The 21680-nt window shown below is 42.0% G+C and overlaps 1 protein-coding gene across 3 annotated transcripts in view; it reads right to left on the minus strand.

The window, feature by feature from the left end:
- Positions 1-205: 205 nt before the first annotated feature.
- The window catches only part of STX11 (syntaxin 11), a 55046-nt gene continuing 33571 nt past the window's right edge, over positions 206-21680 (minus strand). For 2 of the 3 annotated variants that reach the window (XM_073672659.1, XM_073672657.1), the window contains one exon: positions 206-2096. In XM_073672659.1, the coding sequence (XP_073528760.1) occupies positions 1234-2091 (858 nt within the window). In that variant the 5' untranslated portion in view covers positions 2092-2096 and the 3' untranslated portion in view covers positions 206-1233. Of the gene's footprint in view, positions 2097-20555; positions 20780-21680 lie in introns of those variants that run through there. The other variant, XM_073672656.1, reaches the window with a different exon arrangement.

Raw genomic sequence — 21680 nt, forward strand, 5'->3', positions numbered from 1 at the left:
ATAAAAGGATCATTGTGTTAAGAGCTCTTCCCATTAACTATGAATTACAGAGGACACTCCTAGTCATGTTGATTTCACAAGTATTCAGCCCCTAATCTCCTCATATTTTTTTTACCTGCTACAGACACTGAATGAGTAGTGAATATAGTGAATATCCTCTGCCTCCAACCTAAAGACGAGGATAATTTAAGTCCCATTCATTGGGAATTAGCAAAACAGTGCAGTTTCTGCAGCACCTATTCACTTCGATTGGCAAAAGCTTTACATGTGCAACAGGTGATGTACAAGGCCATAATATAGCTACATAGAACCTCCAAATTGTATGGAGCCAAAATAGGGCAACCAAAGACTTCTACAGCTACCCATGTAGAACTGAGAACGATACAGCGTTCCTAGGATTGGTGAGATCATAGTACTGAAACAATCAGTGCTCAGTGACATTGTTCCAATCAGGCAAAGTGTTATGTAGGGAAAACAAATTTAAAAAGAACAATGAACAGAAAGGTTTTGTCGAGGGTTTGCATCAAGTGTTCGAGTGTTAAACTGCTTTAGCTTGCAATGTCACAATTACCACAGCTTGTAAAGTAATAGGATTTTAAGTGTACAATATCCTTGTATGTGCATATCCACTGCCAAACATCACCAGGGATGCAATAACGTCCTGCTCTGTAAAAGTAAAATCATGACAAAAATAACAAAAACTCACATAATAGTTCATTATGCTGCATAAAAAGGAGGGGTGAGGGGGGAGTGATATTTTATTACCCCTCAAGCTTCTAAAATATAAGGAGGGGTTCGCCAAACATGGTGCAATTACGAGCAATGAAAAAAAATCCAACAGCTATTTTTTTTTCCCCCCCATTTTAAATGGGTTGAACATCTACCCCAAGTGTGGTGGAGATAAAATATTGTATGAATAAATAATGGAGTGTAAACGGTCAGGTTTGAGAATTGTTTTTTTTTTCCTAATAGCTTTCCCTTTTTATTAAGAGTGCTTTGACACTTCCATATTAGTTTTGATACTCCACATCTAAAAATTAAAAAAAAAAAAAATATGCAAAGAATAAAACAAATCAAAAACTTTTAGTTGTATCAATACATACATAAAAAAAACCACAGCATGTGACACTTCACTTGTTGGGTTCTTGTAAGGCATTGCAATTCTATAAATACAGTCAGAAGCTTTATAAAAGACTGTTCATGGTCCCAAAGGCTTGTATATAGTTTAGGGCTTCAGTCACAGCAAGGACAGCAACAACAGAACATCCTGCGGCATGGATGCTTCTTCTTGTACTCTACAGCTTGTTTGATTTGAGTCTTTGCTGCCCCAACATAATCTTTTACTTTTTCCATGTTTAGTTCAACTACATTCAGCGTCTCAGCCTGCTCTTCAACCAATAAAGCCATCTGCAAGAAGAGATCATGGACCTCTTTTATACGGGTCTCAAGCTTTATGAGCTCCTTGTGTCGTGTTTCTATTTCATTAAGTGCTGATCGTGCAATTTTAACATCAGAAAGAAGATTTTCAGAGAAGACATCCCATTTCCCATGTTCTATCATATCTTCAATCTGGTTTCCAGAAACATCTTTCCCCATTATCTCAAGCTGACGTTGGATTCGAATTTTGCAATTCTCTCGTTGAACCATCTCTGCTTCATTATATTCGACCATGGCTTGCTGGAAAGCAAGTGTAAGGGTAACATACTGCGATTTGGACACACGTGCTATAACTGAACTTTCCCCATACTTGCTATCAGCATCTTCACTGAGGTTTTTGAGGCTCTGGAGTCTCCTATGGATGCCTTCTCCCCGTAGCTTAATATCTTTAGCTATACTGTTGGAGTCCCTTTTTATGCTGCTAAGGCGACGCATAGAAGTAAGAAAGCGTGTTGTTTGCTTCCCTAAACGTCTCACATCAACCTTTAACAAGTGGTTTTCTGTCCGGATGAGTTGTATTTCTCGGTACATGACTTCTAAAGAATGGTCAGTTTCAAACATAGCGATGTCCTGTGCGATGTTCTCATCGCTATTCTCAACATATTGACTGTGAAGTCTTGCATATTCCAACAGCTCACTGAGACGGTCCTTCATGATGACTGTGAACAAAATACAAAAGATATTAAGTAAATATTGGCCAAAAAATAACAAATATTTATACTTTCTATAAACTACCAAGACATTACTGCGTACAATTTTGTACTGCAGTGTTTAAGGCCATATCTGAACTAAAGCGCGTACAGAAAAGAACTATCATAGTAGGTGTAATAATAATAATATTAGCAAATACCTCCAATTAGAAATGTAGTATCGTTTTTCTGATTCGCTTTGTCTCTTTCCTCATGTGCAGGCATTGCAGGACCTTAGGTGTCCATGATTACAACAACTGGTTGTGACAGTTAGTTAGCTAATTGCTAGTGGTCGTAACCATGGATACCTAAGATCCTGCAATGCCTGCACATGAGGAATGAGACATAGCGAATCATACTGCAGCTGCTACGGGAATACCCCTTTAAGTGAATGGGTGAACTGCAATACACAAATGACATCCTTTTTTGTCTAGAGGAAAGAAGGTTTAATCATAATCACGGACAGAGATTCATTTCTTAGAAAAAAAAAACAAAAAACCATATTAGAGATAGATCTATCCATCAGGTTTTATCACAGGTTATAGGTACCAAATTCTGTGATGGAACATTGATCCAGGGAACCGGTTGATTCCCCTAATATGAGTCAATTAGCATCCGAGCCTTGGGGTTTTTGCCTACCTCTGGTTCAACATGTTAGGTTATAAATTGAACTCTATGGACTTAAAAGGGGTATGCCCATCTTAAAGATTCTATCCCAATATGTAGTAGGTGTAATAACAGGCTCGGACTGGCCTGGCGGGGTGCCGGGAAATTTCCTGGTGGGCCCAGGGCCCCCTGCAGAGAAGACAGAGGAGAATTATAAAAAAAAAAAAAAAAAAAAAGTGGCCGCGGGCCCTTTAAGGACGCGCGCACGCACTCTCACCGCCGCGATGCCCAGGACAGTAGCGGGAGGGGCCTGGGAGCAGGAGAGCTGAAAAGCAGAGCGTCACACTCAGCAGGCAGGGCCGCAGTCTCCCGCCTTAGGAGCGCGTCTGTACTGTACAGGTAGTGTAATATTTGTGTGTGTGTGTAAGATAGATATAATCTGCGTGTGTGTATATGCGTGCGTGCATGCGTGTGCGCGCGCTTGGGAATCAGTGTACAGTTAGCGCTCTTCCCAAGCACCGGGTGCTGAACGCTTCTCTCATCATAGATCCCGGCCGTAGACAGGCGGTAGACAAAAGCAACACATGCAGGGATTACCTAACAAACAGACTATTCCTGCATGTGTTGTGTCTGTCTACCACCGCAAAACATGCTACCCCAGGGACTCGAGCATACTAGCAGAGCACTACACGATACTCAGATAACACCTGAGCATGCTGGGATCACACCTTATCAGACCACGCTCGCTCAGCACTAGTTGCCAGGTGTTGCTGCCATGTTAGTCCTTCAATGAAGCTCAGTCTGAGGTTGGGCTCCATGGAAGATGTCACAATCAAGGTGCCGGACATTATTGCAGCACGTTCAGTTGTGACTGTAATGTCTCCCTCCTTGCACTGACCCTATAACAGGAAGCGAGTGGCGGCAGGGAGAGTAAAATGTAATTTTCTCCGTATAGCCAAAGCTTTTCCAATAAGCCATCTAACCAGGCTTTAAACCCTATTTACCTGCAGATTACCCCTATATCTGCAAATAAATAGTGTTTCTCAAGGTGACAAGTTACCATTAAAGGGACTCTGGCAGTACGGAATGACTGTTCGAACAAAGTCCTGCCGCTTGGTGCTCCACAGCGCGGCCAATCATGTAATTATAGTACATTATAGAAAAACATAACAAGTAATAAAACAGTTTATAGTAGGCTGCAGTGTGGGCCCCTAGAGTTAGTTCCCCTGGTGGGCACTAGGCTCCCCAGTCCGACCCTGAATAATAATATTAACAAATACTTTCAATTAGAAATGTAGTATAGTTCTCCTGATTCACTATGTCACTTACCCCATGTGCAGGGCATTGCAGTAGCTTAGGTATCTATGGTTATATGATATAACTGTCAATACATCAGTGGCCATAACCATAGATATCTCAGTTACTGCAATGCCCTGCATAGAGAAAGCAACATAGCGAGTCAGTGAACTATACTACATTTCTAATTGGAGGTATTTGCTAATATTATTTCACCTAATACATATTGGGATAGGATCTTGGAGATTGGAATACCTCTTTAAGCCTACCTTTAACCTTAAAAAATATGAAGCTATGAAACATTGCTGCAATTAGCAGCTAAAAGATAAAGCACATTGCTAAAGTTTGTGACTTCCTGTTTAACTCCTGAAGTGTGATCAGCTGCAGTGCTGTCACAGATGTTAGGGTGTGAAGAATTAACTGTCTTTCTTATTTTAAAAGGGGTTTCTCATAAGCACTAATGGCATACTTCGACTGAAGGTGCAATGGCTCTTTTCGCCTTTTCTCCCCAAAACTGTATTGCTCCCCAGGTAAATACTATTAGACCCTACTGTAGATATTAACACTACGACCACCATAATGTAGTAAGCAGTGCAGAAACAATATGCCAACAAATAAACAAACAGTGTTTATAATAAAAGATACAGTCTGTATCCTGCATGGATTAAACAACATTTGACACAAGAACCAGGTTATTCCTGGACTAATAATCATTTGTATTTTAATCCTTGCTGAATAAAGAATTTGTCATTTGGCATTCTCAACATGCAGAATTTCTTACTTTGCTGATCCTTCTGGCACTCCAACCAACCTCCAAACCCAAGAAATATTTCAGGTGTTCATAACATGATTTCCTTTATATGTTAAAAGGTAGAATGCCTTTAAATAGCAACTACATTTTTAAATTCGCTTTTCATAGATCAATAGAACAAGATTAGAAATGTTGTAATATAGCATAGATGAGTAATTTTTCTCCGGCACTTCTGTACTGATCACTTTTAAACACTGCTCAGATCTGTCTACAGTTCTGCCTACAGTGAGAAATCAAGTTTCACCTGTTTACTGTAAATAAGTACCGTATATGTAGAGGGCATAATGAAATAGATGGAAGGAAATAATAGCAAGGAGACACAAAAGAACAACTAGATACCCTAGTAGTTTGAGTATGCAGAGGAAGAAATTAGTTAAAAAGCCAGGAGACAAGTCATTTAATGGCCAGAAAAATATTGGGCCTATTCATGCGGGGGGGGGGGCATGCTGAAGTTAGACAGCTTCATGAATAGGCGCATGGCGAGTATTGGATGAGTGGTGTCCGTTTCACCAGAATCCTACTCCGGCTCTTGCTGGAGTAAGGTTTGAGTCAGTGAATGACGCTGCTCATCATGAATTTCAAGAGCGCCGGACGCCACACACCCATTTAGGCAGAGCTGAGAGAAGACGCCAGAAGTCGCAAAATTTAGGAGCAGCTCCACGTTGCGCCCAAGTTTCAAAGCTTTTTTTATGCCAGAATTCTAGCGTGGAAGCTTTGATGCATCGGGCCCAATAGCGTTAATCCTCATGCAGTTTATTCTGACATCACATGAATGTGCAGTTCCACTTTAAGACATTAAAACAGATTTTACCACACCACACCATTGGAATATGATTAGGAGATCACACTTCTCTAAGCAGCGTCTGTCATCTTTGCGTCAGATTGACTCCATTATGAAAATAACTAATCAGCATTAAATATAAAATAGGAAATGTATCAAAACTAGAATATCTGTTAAATGACTCATTAACAGAAGCTGCAAATAAATAGCTTTAAACCACATAGATAAAACAAACAATTGTGTAAATTTACTAGAAAATAAACCTCAAATTTAAAATCAGAAGTATGCATGTTGTCGGCTCTGTTCACGCTGTTGTCAGGCTCTTTAGCAAGCATGATACAAAAGCATAGCACAAACTTCTTTCCATCAAAACAGTGGAAAAAACTACAGAACCGACAAACCCAATTATAAATCAAATAGTTCTGTCCAGGGGCGGACATATCATTGGTGCAACCTGGCGGCCACACAAGGGCCCAAGGGGTAAGGAGGTCCATTTCTACCTCCAAAGCAGGTGCAATTTTGCATTTTAAGAGCTCTTGGGCTGCAACGGGCGCATATATTGTTCTTGCACAGGGGCCCTTTTCTGTCTGTGTAGGCCAGTGGTTCTCTTGAGCCCGATGGTGTCCGCCATATAAAAGGATCTGGCAATTATGTTAGCTTAACAACAAAGCCTGTTTTTTCTGTTAGTTTTTATACAAGAGTGCTTAATACAAAATTACGAAAAAGTCGGCCTCAACCCCTTCCCTCTTCCTCCACCGAAAGATGATTATGTGTTTGTAAATAAAGGTTTGCCCGATTCATTCATTGCACTGGCAACCAAACCAGTGCCAGAACTTATTCTTCTCTTCCCAAAAATGGAAATAAAAGAGGGAGACAAGTGCACATAGAGTAACAATGTATTTTAAAATTGAAATCGGGGGTGGGGAGGGTGTTAAGGGGGTTGTTCATGTCACAACTCCAAAAAATGCCCATAGATCATTTAACTGCTGCAGTCATGTCTACATGCAGAAGAAGATCCTCTTCTTTTCTGCAGATTGAGGAGAAGTAGGAGATAGACGTTCTGGTAGACCGCACTGCTGTGAAAAAGGGACTATGTCCACATGTGATAATACTTTAAGTATCTTTTATTAACGCTTTTCGGTTTCTGTCCGAACCCTTCCTCAAATCAAAATGGATTATTTTATTATATACACATACACATACACACACACACCCCCCCCCCCCCCCCATCTACACACAGCTCAAAAAAATAAAGGGAACACTTAAACAACAGAATATAACTCCATGTGAATCAAACTTCTGTGAAATCAAACTGTTCACTTAGGAAGCAACACTGATTGACAATCAATTTCACATGCTGTTGTGCAAATGGAATAATAATAGATGGAAATTATTGGCAATTATCAAGACACTCAGGAGTGGTTCTGCAGGTGGGGACCACAGACCACATCTCAGTACCAATGCTTTCTGGCTGATGTTTTGGTCACTTGAATGTTGGTTGTGCTTTCACGCTCGTGGTAGCAGGAGACAGACTCCACAACCCACAGAAGTTGCTTAGGTAGTGCAGCTCATCCAGGATGGCACATCAATGCGAGCTGTGGCAAGAAGGTTTGCTGTGTCTGTCAGTGTAGTGTCCAGAGGCGCTACCAGGAGACAGGCCAGTACACCAGGAGACGTGGAGGAGGCCGTAGGAGGGCAACAACCCAGCAGCAGGACCGCTACCTCTGCCTTTGTGCAAGGAGGAACAGGAGGAGCACTGCCAGAGCACTGCAAAATGACCTCCAGCAGGAAACAAATGTGCATGTGTCTGCACAAGCGGTTAGAAACCGACTATGAGGGTGGTATAGGGGCCCGACGTCCACAGATTGAGGTTGTGCTCACAGCCCAACACTGTGCAGGGCGATTGGCATTTGCCACAGAACACCAGGATTGGCAAAGTCGCCACTAGCGCGCTGTGCTCTTCACAGATGAAAGCAGGTTCACACTGAGCACATGTGACAGATGTGACAGAGTCTGGAGACGCCGTGGAGAGCGATCTGCAGCCTACAACATCCTTCAGCATGACCAGTTTGGCAGTGGGTCAGTAATGGTGTGGGGTGGCATTTCTTTGGAGGGCCACACAGCCCTCCATGTGCTCGCCAGAGGTAGCCTGACTGCCATTAGGTACCGAGATGAGATCCTCAGACCCCTTGTGAGACCATATGCTGGTTTGGTTGGCCCTGGGTTCCTCCTAATGCAGGACAATGCCAGACCTCATGTGGCTGGAGTGTGTCAGCAGTTCCTGCAAGATGAAGGCATTGAAACTATGGACTGGCCCGCCCGTTCCCCAGACCTGAATACAATTGAGCACATCTGGGACATCATGTCTCGCTCCATCCACCACGTCACGTTGCACCACAGACTGTCCAGGAGTTGGCGCATGCTTTAGTCCAGGTCTGGGAGGAGATCCCTCAGGAGACCATCTGCAACATCATCAGGAGCATTAAATAAATAATCTCCATCTATATACAGTACAGACCAAAAGTTTGGACACACCTTCTCATTTAAAGATTTTTCTGTATTTTCATCACTATGAAAATTGTACATTCACACTGAAGGGATCAAAACTATGAATTAACACATGTGGAATTATATACTTAACAAAAAAGTGTGAAACAACTGAAAATATGTCTTATATTCTAGGTTCTTCAAAGTAGCCACATTTTGCTTTGATGACTGTTTTGCACACTCTTGGCATTCTCTTGATAAGCTTCAAGAGGTAGTCACCGGAAATGGTCTTCCAACAATCTTGAAGGAGTTCCCAGAGATGCTTAGCACTTGTTGGCCCTTTTGCCTTCTCTCTGCGGTCCTGCTCACCCCAAACCATCTCGCTTGGGTTCAGGTCTGGTGACTGTGGAGGCCAGGTCATCTGGCGTAGCACCCCATCACTCTCCTTCTTGGTCAAATAGCCCTTACACAGCCTGGAGGTGTGTTTGGGGTCATTGTCCTGTTGAAAAATAAATGGTCCAAATAAACGCAAACCGGAAGGAAAAGCATGCCGCTGCAAGATGCTGTGGTAGCCATGCTGGTTCAGTATGCCTTCAGTTTCTTTGTAGCGCTTGATGGTTTTTGCAACTGCACTTGGGGACACTTTCAAAGTTTGCCCAATTTTTCAGACTGACTGACCTTCATTTCTTAAAGTAATGATGGCCACTCGTTTTTCTTTACTTAGAATATGTATTATGGCAAGAAAAAAGCAGCTAACTGTCTATTCAGTAGGACTATGAGCTGTGTATGCACCTGACTTCTGCACAACACAACTAATGGTCCCAACCCCATTTATAAGGTTGTGTGCCCACGATGCGTATTTCATGCGTTTTTGGTGCGGAAATTTCCGCAGTGTAAACGCATGGTAAGCCTTCTGCCATGGTCCCCTATGCAATTCCGCACTTTCAATGCCCATGCTGCGGATTTTTCCGCAGCGTTTATGCTGCGCTCAAAAATCCACAGTATGTCCATTAATTTTGCGGAAGCGCGGCGTAATCGCCGCCATTGACTTGCATTGAGACGCACATAATCCGTGTCAGTACATTTGTACTCATGGATTATATGCGTTTCAATGTGTGGATGGTACCCAGTTCTGGAGGAAAGAAGACTCATCCAGACCTGGATACCATTGTACCTTTAAAAAAAAAGAATAAAATAAAAAATAAAGCTTATATTCACCTTCCGACGGCCCCCGGTCTCCTTCCCTGTGCTTGCCAGCAGACTGAAGGACCTGCGGTGACGTCACAGTCATGTGACCGCAGCTCTTTCAGTGCAGTGTCCCGCGATCAGCTGGCAGCCAGGAAGGAGAGCAGTTACACACCCCGGGCCATCGGAAGGCAAGTATAGGTTTATTTTTTTATTTTTAAACATTCTTTTACAGTCACACTATATAAATCCATGCTGTTTGCATGGATTTATATAGTGTGACCTAGTTGTCAAGCACTTTCCAAGTGATGCTAAAATCGCCTGGAAAGCGCTTGTCAATCCGCATGCGGAAACGCATGTGGAAACGCATGTGAATCCCCATGTATTCCGCAGGAAAAACGCATGTACAATCCGCATGCGTTTTTTCTGTCAGGGAGATACAGAAATGCTGCAGAAATTTTCTGCTTCATTTCTGCATCGTGGGCACATAGCCTAAGGCAAGAAATCCCACTTATTAAACCTGACAGGGCACACCTGTGAAGTGAAAACCATTTCCGGTGACTACCTCTTGAAACTCATCAAGAGAATGCTAAGAGTGTGCAAAGCAGTCATCAAAGCAAAAGGTGGCTACTTTGAAGAACCTAGAATATAAGACATATTTTCAGTTGGTTCACACTTTTTTGTTAAGTATATAATTCCACATGTGTTAATTCATAGTTTTGATGCCTTCAGTGTGAATGTACAATTTTCATAGTCATGAAAATACAGAAAAATCTTTAAATGAGAAGGTGTGTCCAAACTTTTTGTCTGTACTCTCTCTCTCCTTCACAGCAGTGTGGTCCAGAACGTCTATCTCCTACTTCTACCCAAAAATGGGAGAGTTGAACTTTAGTGGCTTTTTCCCCAATGGTTACCTCTTTCATTAAAGCATGCAAGATAAGCAGAATGTCCAAAGAAAAACAATAGCCCCTTTGCTGTATTCCCCCAAGATCAATTGAAACTGAGCAGAACAACAAATGAATAATAGAAAGTACATAATAGCAAGTCATTTGAACCTTGTTGATATAAACATATCCTTTATTTACTGCACAACAGATGACAGCAGACCAGAAAAACAGGCTTTGAGGCCCAACTTACAGACTAACACTCTGGATAAAAGCTTAAAGGGTGTGATCATGAACAATACATCACCATAAAAGGATCATATTTTGAGTGAAATATGTTTTTTTCTCCCTGGGGGGTGGGAGGAAGGGGAGAAACCGAAAACAAAACATGGCACACTAAGCATGTTGCAATTTGAAAAAAATTAAAGTAATTTCTGGGTTTTAAAAAAAGAAAAAAAAAAAAAAGGAAGAAGTGCTTCCTCGTGGTTCCCCTTCCCTTACTAGTATAACAATGATAGACAGAGCTTTAGTTGCGTTATGCTTCCAGTAGTTTGGGCTTCATAATAAGCCGATCGGCATCTTTTCACCCCTTTACGACGTGGTACCTAATAGTATGCACCACGTCGTAACCCCCGGTTCAGCGCGGGCTGATTTATACATCTGACATGTGCCCACAACAGCCATGGGTGAATCGCGATCCACCCGCGGCTGTTAGCTAGTTAAATGCTGCTGTCAAATCTTTTGACATAGGCATTTAACAGCGCCGCAAGCGCGTCACTTACCCTGCCCATCGGTGACCAAGTCACATGATCGCGGGTCATCGATGGGTTGGTATGACAACCCGGGGTCTGCAGCAGACCTCTGTGGTTGTCATGTCCAGATTGCTATGAGCGCCGGCCCAGTTGTCGGCGCTCATAGCAAGTGAGTAAATCTGCTACATGCAGGCGATCTGCTCATCACTAGTGTTGAGCATTCCGATACTGAAATATCGGGTATCGGCAGATATTCGCGGTATCGGAATTCCGATACTTAATTCCGATACTTTTACAATATCGAATACCGGAATCGGAAGTTCCCATAATGCCTGCACTCTGCAGTGTCTCTGAAGGATGACAAGCTGGATGGCAGCGCTCAGCTGAGATCCAGCCTGTCATCAGAATGCCATCCCAGCGTGGGAGAATTCTCCTGATTGTTTAAAAGCCGGCGCGCGGTAAAAAGCCGCCGGCTTTTAAACAATCACACAGCCCCATACTGCTTCCCCGCAGCCTCCCACCCCGATCCTCCGCTCCCCTCGCCACCTCCCATCCCAATCGTAAGTTAGGACCGGGCGGGGAGCGCAGCACCAAGGAGCGGGGAGCGAAGGACCCGGGCGGGGAAGCCGGCAGTGAAAAGACTTCACCGCCGGCTTTCCCGTTCTGTGCTGCGCTTTCCCGCCGGTTATTTCAAATGAACAGCTGAGGTATCAGGTGATGCTGATCAGCTGTTCATTTGAAGTCGCCGCGGTGCCCTCGGAGGGTTCATGTGAGTTCATGCTTGACTGCATTGCATGAACGCACATGAACTTTCCCATGGTCGCACAGGTCAGCCTCACCTCCCAGACCATCAGACCGGTCATGATTGGTGTGTGTGGGTGTCTGTGCGGGTGTGCGCGGTGTGTCTGTGCGGTGTCTGCGGGTGTGTGCGGTGTCTGCGCGATGTCTGGGGGTGTGTGCGTGCAGGCAGACATAGGCCGATATGACACTACTACTCCCTTCGGCCTATGTCTGTCCCCCGTCCACTCGTGCCAGCAGGATCAGCTCGATGGGAGCAGTAGTTCCCATCAGCCTGATCCTGCTATTTAAATTGCCCTACTGTGTCCCCAATAAATATTAAATACATGTCATTGGTGGCCAGTGGTTACCTACAATAAATTAGTTCATACATTACCTGTCCCCGCCGATCGCCACCTAAAATAAAGTAAAAAATAAAAAACTACACCTATACTCACCTAGACACCTAATTCCCCGAAGCCATCGATCTCCTGTAATAAAATATAAACCACAACCTTATCCTTACCCCTCCGTAGTAGTCCACGAGTGTCCCACGATGATCTCCAGTTTAGAGCAGCCACATAGAATGTGACCGCTCTGAACCGCTGCCGCCGCTAGAATGATGGGGCCGTAAAGCAGCCCCGTCATTGCATAAGTGGGTTCGCCGGAGTTCAGGCAGCGCTGCTCCGGTCAGCTCCTTTACGGCCCTGCTGTATCGTGAGAAATTCCCACGGTACAGCAGTGCCGTAAAGGAGGTCTCCGGAGCTGCGCTGCCTGAATGCACTCCGGTGACCTCAGTCAGTGGCTCCCGCTGCCGGGAGCGGACGTGTTCCCGGCAGTGTGAGCTTACAGCAGCCATGCACAGCTGTCACCATCTCCAGATGTGACAGCTGTGCATGGGAGATCAGCGCAGGAATGTGGACAGGTAACTATTTTTTTTTGTAAACTAAGAATTAAATAAAATGGTGTGTTTTATTTCAAATAAATTATTTTTTTCTGGGTGTAGTGTGTGTTTTTTCTTTTTAACACTTTGTAGGTTAGTAATGGGGGTGTCTTATAGACGCCCATCATTACTAACCTGGGCTTCATGGCAGCTGGCGCTGACATGAACCCCAACCCTATTACCCCCTGCCACCGCACCAGGGCAGCGTGGAAGAGCGAGGCTAAGTGCCAGAATTGGCACATCCTATGGATGCGCCATTTCTGGGGCGGCTGACTGCTGGTGTTTCTAGCCTGGGAGGGGGCCAATATTCATGGCACCCTTCCTGGGCTATTAATATCAGCCCCCAGCTGTCTGCCTAGCCTTTGCTAGCTATTAAAATAGGGGGGACCCCACGTATTTTTTTTTTAAATTATTTCATGAAACATTTTTTTTAAAAAAGGGCTTCCCGATATTGTTGTGTCCAGCCAGGTACAAATAGGCAGCTGGTGGTTGGGGGCAGCCCGTTCCTGCCTGCTGTACCTGACTGGACACAAATATAGTGCGAAGCCCCACGTCAATTTTTTTTTAATTATTTCAGGAAATTCATGAAATAATTAAAAAAAAATTGACGTGGGGCTTCGCACGTGGGGCTAGCCTTTGCTAGCTATTAAATTAGGGGGGACCCCATGTCATTTTTTTTGGGGGGGGGGTCCCCCATTTTAATAGCTAGTAAAGGCTAAGTATTCCGCTGGGGGCTGATATTAGCAGCCTGGGAAGCTCCGTGGGTATTACCCCCTTCCCAGGCTTCAAACATCTGCCCCAGCCGTCTGCTTAACCTCCGCTAGAGACTAAAATTAAGGGGAACCCCACGCCAATTTTTTTTTAAATAAATCCTTTATTTTAACACTAAATGACAAGTACAGTAACCAACACTATCACTGTACTTCATATATATGTGACTGACATGTTTCTATCTATCTAATCTATGTATGATTCTCTATTCCTTCTATTCTAAATTGTCGGGTACCGCTGCTGAATTGCCAGCCGGCTTTTTTAAAGAGACGGTGCATTAAAACACTAATATTTTTTTAAATAAATCCTTTGCACTAAATGACAAGTACAGTAAGCAACACTGTCACTGTACTTCATATATATGTGACTGACATGTTTCTATCTATCTAATCTATGTGTGAAGCTCTATTCTTTCTGTTGTAAATTGTCGGGTACCGGTGTATGCGCTGATGAATTGCCGGCTTTTCGCATAATACATTCTACATTATTCTTAGTTGTTTTACTTCATGTAGAATTAACCTACAAGGAAAGAAAGGGTTTATTTTCATTCCGATATTTCTGTCCCATTGACTTGCATTGGTTTCCGGTATCGGAATCGGCGATATCTGATACTTTTTGAGTATCGGTCCGATCCAATCCGATACGATAATTTCCTGATATCGGAAGGTATCGCTCAACACTACTCATCACCTGTATGTAGCAGAGGGGGGATCAGGTAACTGCAGCTTCTAGTCTCCTATGGAGAATATTGAAGCAAGCAGAAAAATAACAACAACATTATTATTTTTATAAAATATATATATTATATACACACACACACACACATACATACCCCTTTTAAAATACCCCCCCCCAAAAAAAAAAAAAAAAAAAAAAAAAAAACACACATACAAATTTGGTATTGCCACGTTCAAAATCGCCCAATCAATATAAAAAAGAATTAATCCAATTGGTAAACGGCGTAACCAGAAAAAAAAAAAAAATTCTACACACCAGAATTAAGGTTTTTTTTTTGGTCGCCGCAACTTTGCAATAAAATGCAATAATGGGCGATCAAAACATCAGATCTACCCCAAAATGGCATAAATAAAAACGTCAGCTCGGCACGCAAAAAATAACCCCTCACCCATCTCCAGATCACGAAAAATGGAGATGCTACGGGTCTTGGAAAAAGTTTTTTAGCAAACTTTTGATTTTTTTTTCACCACTTTAAAAAAAAAAAACTATACATGTTTGGTGTCTACAAACTCGTAATGACCTGGAAAATAATAATGACAGGTCAGTTTTAGCATGGAATTTTTTTCCCCCCATTTTCACACAATATGGTAAAACCAGTGATTTTGTTCAAAAGTACAACTCGTCCAGCTAAAAAATAAGCCCTCACACGGCCATATTGACCGGAAAAAAAAAAAAAAAAAAAAGTTATGGCTCTGGGAACAAGGGGAGCAAAAAATAAAAACGGAAAATGCTCCAGTCATTAAGGGGTTAAAAAGGTGTCATTTTTAGACTGCATCCATAGGCTGGTTATCTGCATGGAATTGAAAAAAAAAAAGTAGACACTATAGTGTCCTGCAATCAGTCTCACATTGCAATTAGTACCAGAGCCACCCACTTCTACATACAGTACATTCGGAAAAGATATTAACGCAGTTGACCTTTATGTGTAGACGTGACGTCCGCGCTGCTGCTCACTTTCCAATGCGGAAATGGAGTGTCTGATGTTTTTTAGAGTTAAAACAGATTACTGACAATATATTGAGGCACACAGTCGCTGCAGCAGGATAATACAGCAGTTGAAATACTGTACTGTAGATCTCAGTAAGACAGCAGAGCAATGGAGAAGCTACTACAGTTTCAGAACCTGCAAGGATTCATGAGAACTGTAGTTTTAGCACAAAAATTCTCCACAGTAGCAACCAGAGAATGTAAACAGGTGGCGTATGACAAGATCATTGGAATCAGGAAATTCCCTTTTTCTTTTTTTTAACTCAGGCTTAATTTCTACTTTAGTATACTTTTCTCCTACTATCTCAGGAAAATCTGTTTAATGCAGTCCCCGGAGACTGCATCTTTCAATGGCTAGAGCTGTAGATTGGAGAGTGCATTTATCTCCAGGACATTTTATAAAAAAAAAAAAAAAAGGTAACCACCTCTTCTAGCATCAAGCATTCAGTTTTAGGCACTAAATATCACATAACTGTATATATGAAACTAAAAGTAAACAGATGTAAACTGTCATTCAGTCCTAAAACACTCACTTTAAGAGGTGGTCTGTCTTTTAGATAAACTAGCCAATACTTCCTACCACAAAGTTTAAGGAAGTTGCGACAGTCCAGATTAGCAGTGCTGTTAACAGACCATTACTTTATTAAACACGCTCTTTACAAACTAACTATTCTGACAAAACAAATACTCAAGAACCGATGTTGCAGCAAAAAAAAAAGAAAGAAGGACCAAAGAGACACCACTTAACTGCTAAATGCAAAGTAGATTGTGAGCCCTCGTGGGCAGGGTCCTCTCTCCTTCTGTACCAGTTTGCCGTTGCGTTTTTTTGCTCAAGATTATTGTAATCGTTTTTGCTATGTATACCCCCTTTTTCACATGTAAAGCACCATGGAATACATGGCGCTATAATAAATAATAATATTTGCCAGGCCAAGCAGCACATAGATGGGTTGTTTCTGGAAAGAGGGAGAGGAAGTGGGGGGGGGGGGGGGGCAGAGCCATTGCAGTGGTGCAAGTAGCTGCACATTGGTGTCAACACAATTGAAAAGGAACCTGACACCATAAAAAACACTATTAACTTGCAGATATGGGGTTAATCTGCAGGTTAATAGCTTCGCTAACTTGCCCGATGCCCACACTTTAGCCAAATGCTGCGGGGAGAAAATTAACTTTATTCCCCCCCAACGTTCTGCTTTCAGGGATAATGGCAGCGCCAGTTCAGTCACCGCTCCGAGTATACAGAGCAGCCGCCGTAACCTCGGCCAGTATTAGTCAGGGCCGGGGGTGTGGTTATAGCGGCTGCTCTGAGTATACGGTGACCAAATCGGCGCTGCACTCGTGCCAGAGGCGGAATTTTGTTAATTTTCTCCCCGCAGTTTTCGGCTAAATGCATGCGCCAGGCAGGTTAGTAACCTGCAGATATGGGGTTAATCTGCAGGTTAAGTGTTTTTCTGGTGACAGGTTCCCTTTAAACCTAAACTAAAGCACTCTTCAAAAGACTTAATCATAGGTTAATACAATGTAGAGTCTCAGATTCTATTGATATGTAATTGCTGCTCTGATCAACCAGTCAGCACATTCTCTAAATGGGAACCAGACACATGTTCTATCGTCTCTGCCAGATCGGTGGTGGATTAAAAGAGCAGATGAGGTGATTAGTGTTTATATTCTTTTATAATATTTACATATTTTACAAACTTCCCCTAAGCATTTTGATATTAATCAAGGAGGAAGCAACTTTTTATGTCAAACATCTTTAGATATGTCACAGATAGGTCCAATTACACTTATGAACCCTGTACTCTTTAACCTTAGACAACACCACAAATGTTTTGATGAAGCAATAGGAAATTATAATTCCTCTGGGTACCTCGGCTGTGCTTTCACATTGCTATTACGGGCATTGAGAACATTTTCCTTTATGTGTAGGGAAATTTTTTGGTTCTAAGACACAGTGTTATGCTCTTTTTTGGTGTTCTGTTAGTACCTGTATCATATATTGCGCTTTAGAAATCACATTAGGCTCAAAACATCATATTAGTTTCGTTACACAAAAAGTTTGTTTTTAAATTCCTTTTTTTAAAAAAAAAAAAAAAACATTACGCATATCATGTATTTTGATGGCATTTTCTTTTGTTACTTTTTGCATATGGATTTTTTTTCTTTTTGCCAATAGAAAAAAAAAAAAAAAAAACACACACCACCATGTCTTGTATGTAGTTTTCCTATACAATTTGGCCACAGTTTTTTTGACATAAAGGCTGTAAAAAACGAACAAAAAAAAACACAAAACATATGAATAAAAATATAGTTGTAACACACTAATATTCATAGCAAGAAGAGGCGTGACTCACATAACAATGCTTTGAGGGGCCTTTGAGAAGACCAAGGCGAAACGGCGGCGTCGGGGTGGTAGCCGGATCAGTCTACATTAATAGTAAGTGGAAAGTTTAGTGAACTATACTTTCAACTCTGTCCTTATGTTGGTTTGAATTCTCCTCTATATCGGATGTAAACTCACGACTGAACACTGAAAAATTCAATTTAGCAGTGGAATGCTTGGTGAAACTATAGGCACTTGCACATTTACCTACATTCGTATCATTCCCAAACTGTTAACCCTATCTTAGCACTATACACTTTTTACCCTCATGATATTCCTTCTGCACTGTACTTTTACTAGGGAGGTTGACCTAATTTGCTACAATACGAGTTGACGCGCCCCCCTGGGGCCGTGGGGTACTTAGTAGCTGGGCCGGGGCCAGTCGGTTAATAAATAAAGAAAAGAGGGGAATAAAGTTTTTGGGATAAAGTTTCGTGACGCCACCCGTGGTATGCGGTTATAGGTGGCCGCCGCTGCTGTTCAGATCCACTGGGGCCGCAGCAGAGTTGGTTCAGCTCTCCACGGGTAGAGCTAGGCCTCAGGGCAGTTAAATAGATTTTAGATGTTGTTGGTGTAGTGCAAGGCAGGTGGCGCAGCAATTAAGTCAAGGACACAGCGGGATGCAGTCTCAAGTTTTTACAACTGCCAGCCATGTTATAACAGCCCACCGAGTCCTGTGTCCTCCGGGGAAGTGATCCAGCCAACTCTCAGATAACTTGAGTGCACTTGATCGGGACCCTCCTTATCAGGAGACGTCCTCTCTGTCCCCTTGTCCTATATGGCCACCTTTTCAGCCTATGTGTGTGGTTTTGGCTACGGCACTTAGAGATACCGCAGCCTCCGGTTTGCTAGCTGTGTCTTGCAGTCCTCCACTAGTCTGGGGCCGGTCCCCTACTGCGACCTGATCCCCTCATGGTCGGCGTGAATTCAGGCGCACGGGTGGACTCTGCAATTTTCCCGTGCCCCCAAGATCCTTTCTCTGTCTCTGAGCCCTTCTCTGGCTCCCTCTCTCCTCTCGTTCTCTTACTGGGCCCTCACTCTGTCTGGACCCTACTCCTCAACAGTCCTCACTCACTGGGCCCTTCTAGGTGTTTCTACCTGTCTTTTTATACTCTGTCACGTGACCCACATCACCAACTGTCATTCTATGTGGTCCCCTCTACCTTCAGTCCTTCCTTGTGTGCTCCCCTAAACTACTTTCTCCACCCACCTCCTCTACCTAGTTCCCCCCTCCAGACAGGGACCGGGACTGTGCTCTCCCTCAGGAGCAATCTCGCCCTTCCCTACTGGAGTGGTGTAGTGTTGGATATGAGTGGTTGGGTCCCGGGTAGTGCTCCCTCCTTACCCGAGAGTGGGGTACCACACCTCTGGCTGAAATGCAGTACCTCTGTGGCGACTGGACCCGCAGGGGCGCCACAGATACCTCATGCTTATTTATTTTAACATCTATATAATATAGATCAAAATATGTTTTTGATTAATCAATTGATGCCTCATTTATTGGAGATATATTCTTCTCTGTTAGTGTGTTTTTGATTTTTATTTTTAAAAACCTGAAGCAAAAAACACAAAACAACACACCAAAACACTCAAAGACTATACATCTGAACAGCAAAATGGTTTTACAATAGAAATGAAGAGGTGAGCATTTAAGTGTTTCAAACATTTTCTTAAAGTAGACTTGAAAAAAAGCCTTGTGCCCATACCCTAATAATTGCAAAAAAAGTCTAGAAACTTTAAATGCCTTTCATCATTGTATTTGAAAATAACATCTTATATTATTTTCCATTTTGAAAACTAAAATTCATTTTTTTTTTATTGTTTAATGTTTATTTAACCAAGCTTTTAAAAAAATAATTTAGCATATATTGACATTTGAGTCCGTTAGCTTCTGCTTCAGAGTCTCCAAGTTCCTGTTGGGTTTATAGACGTGCAGATCCCTTGCATTGTTTTGTACCTCTGTTGGGTACAATGTGATTATCAAGTGTGAATAGAAGTCAATCAGCATTTATTAAAGCCTATAGAACCTCAAGCAGTAAAAGATGCACGATTTTACAATGTCCCCATCGTCAGAAGTTATGGAACATGTGCAAAGTATAGCAAGATATCACACAAAATTTATAGAAATGGTTGCATCGTAATAAAATTTATGCACCTTTGCCTCTCAAAATATTACAATAGAGTAAGAGTATTATAAAAGAGCAAAACCTTACACTTTCAGAGCAAAGAGGCCCTTCATCAGTTGCACATTGGTAAACTTGACTGCCTTGAAAGTTTGCAAAATATCCTTATTGGCTGCTAATGTACATATATATATATATATATATATATATATATATATATATATATATATATATATATATATATATATATTATAAAAGCTTACATATATTCCGTATTTTCTTTACTAAAAACATTTTTTAAAATTTATTTACACCTTGGAGAATGGAAAGCAAGGGCTATAGCTTTGTGCTTCATTTACTCATTCTCAAGATCTTCATTTGGTTGATTGAATGAGCTGAACATTTTCAAATCTCTAATAATAAGAAAATTCTATATATTTCCCATGGCGTTAAATACATCACTTTACTACAATATGTCAGTGTAGGTAAAACGTCTGTAAATAGCCAACTTTGCTCACAGAGGACTGCCTGGACTGGACACAGAAGTTACCGATGCTCGGTGTTAGGGGCTGTATGGATAGCTTGAAAATGGTGAGAATTTAAAGTGAAGCCCATAAAAAAAAAAAGTTGCCAAACTTTTGATTCTACAACGGTTATTTAAATAAACCCCCATGTATTCTTACTCCATTACAATTTACCCTCATTTTGTGTTAGAAAAGGGTCAATACAAGAGCTGAGGGACTTTGAAATAACACTAAGCATTACCTCTAAATATAGCAGTTTACTTTCAGTTAATGTAAAGGAAAGTATATGCGACTGAGAATAATATTAAAGACCAAGTTACAATGTTTGAGGGGTAAAAGTAGCATTCATATCATCTCTCCACAGACTAGACACAAACTAACCTGGATTCTCAGCCTGCTCAGTTCTTGAATCCTCCATCTTCTTACTAAATTAAAAATTACCACCAGAAAGTCAAATAAAATGAATTGTAAATTAAATAACTGAATGTGATGCAACTATAAGCCAATTGAGCTTTTAAAGTGTCTGACTGAGCAGACACAGCTGGTGGCTTGATACTGAAGAGGGCAGCTTGCTCTTGCTTCTTCTGCGAGAGCTATCAAATGAGTCAAGTTGCTAAAAAGGAAAAAGAGGATGTTTGATAAAAGCAGAAATAGTACACACTTCTGTTTTTTTCTTCATCAAATTATTAAAGAGTGTCAGACGGGTCAGATTCTGTCATGGAGAGATATGAGCAGCTTATTTCATCCAGATGAATTGTGGAAACAGGCGTAATAATCGGGAAGAGAGGTTGGGCCCAAAGATCCCCAGACAGGCAGACACTGCTTTCACCGCTATCCCCATCCTCATTATCATTTCTTTATAGAGCACCATGGATTCCATGGTGCTACACATGAGAAGGGGATGACACAGATACAGTTGAACTATGGCATGCTATGCCACCAACTTTGGCAAGTCGCAGATTGCTTTAGGCATGTGACCATCAGAAGTACAAAGATCATGTCAAGTGGCACAATGACATCATTTCCCTGTGCCACCTTTGCCGGGCTGACTACAAAGAGGAGCAGAGTTGAGTCACTCATTTCAGGACTGGGGGTAAGGCAATTTTTTTTTTTTTTAGCATAGAAAAAGAAGAAGAATAAAAGAGGGTACGGAAGTACAATTACCGGTATATGGGTAGCACAAAAGGAGGCACTATATATTCACACCTGAAGGAACAAGGTGCCATTACTTGTCTACTCACACAGCCAGTTTTGACATTTTGGACCAGGCCAGATATTTTTTTTATGTGATGAAATGTCAAGGAAAAAAACATTTCAAAGTTATGCTTTGTTCATGTTACTATGTTTTGCGTATATTTATGAACATCTAAAAAAAGAAACAAGTTTTTATGCTCTTATAAAAGGATAGTCATACCACACAATAAATGTTAATACATAACTGATGCACTGCTGAGCCGGCTGTTGGTCAGTGCCAGGGCTTGGCACAGCCGCCGCTCGCTATGTACC

This window comes from Phyllobates terribilis, unplaced genomic scaffold (assembly GCF_046119375.1).
Source record: "Phyllobates terribilis strain yellow unplaced genomic scaffold, ASM4611937v1 Scaffold_3__8_contigs__length_932513732, whole genome shotgun sequence".
NCBI classification, from domain to species: Eukaryota; Metazoa; Chordata; class Amphibia; order Anura; family Dendrobatidae; genus Phyllobates; species Phyllobates terribilis.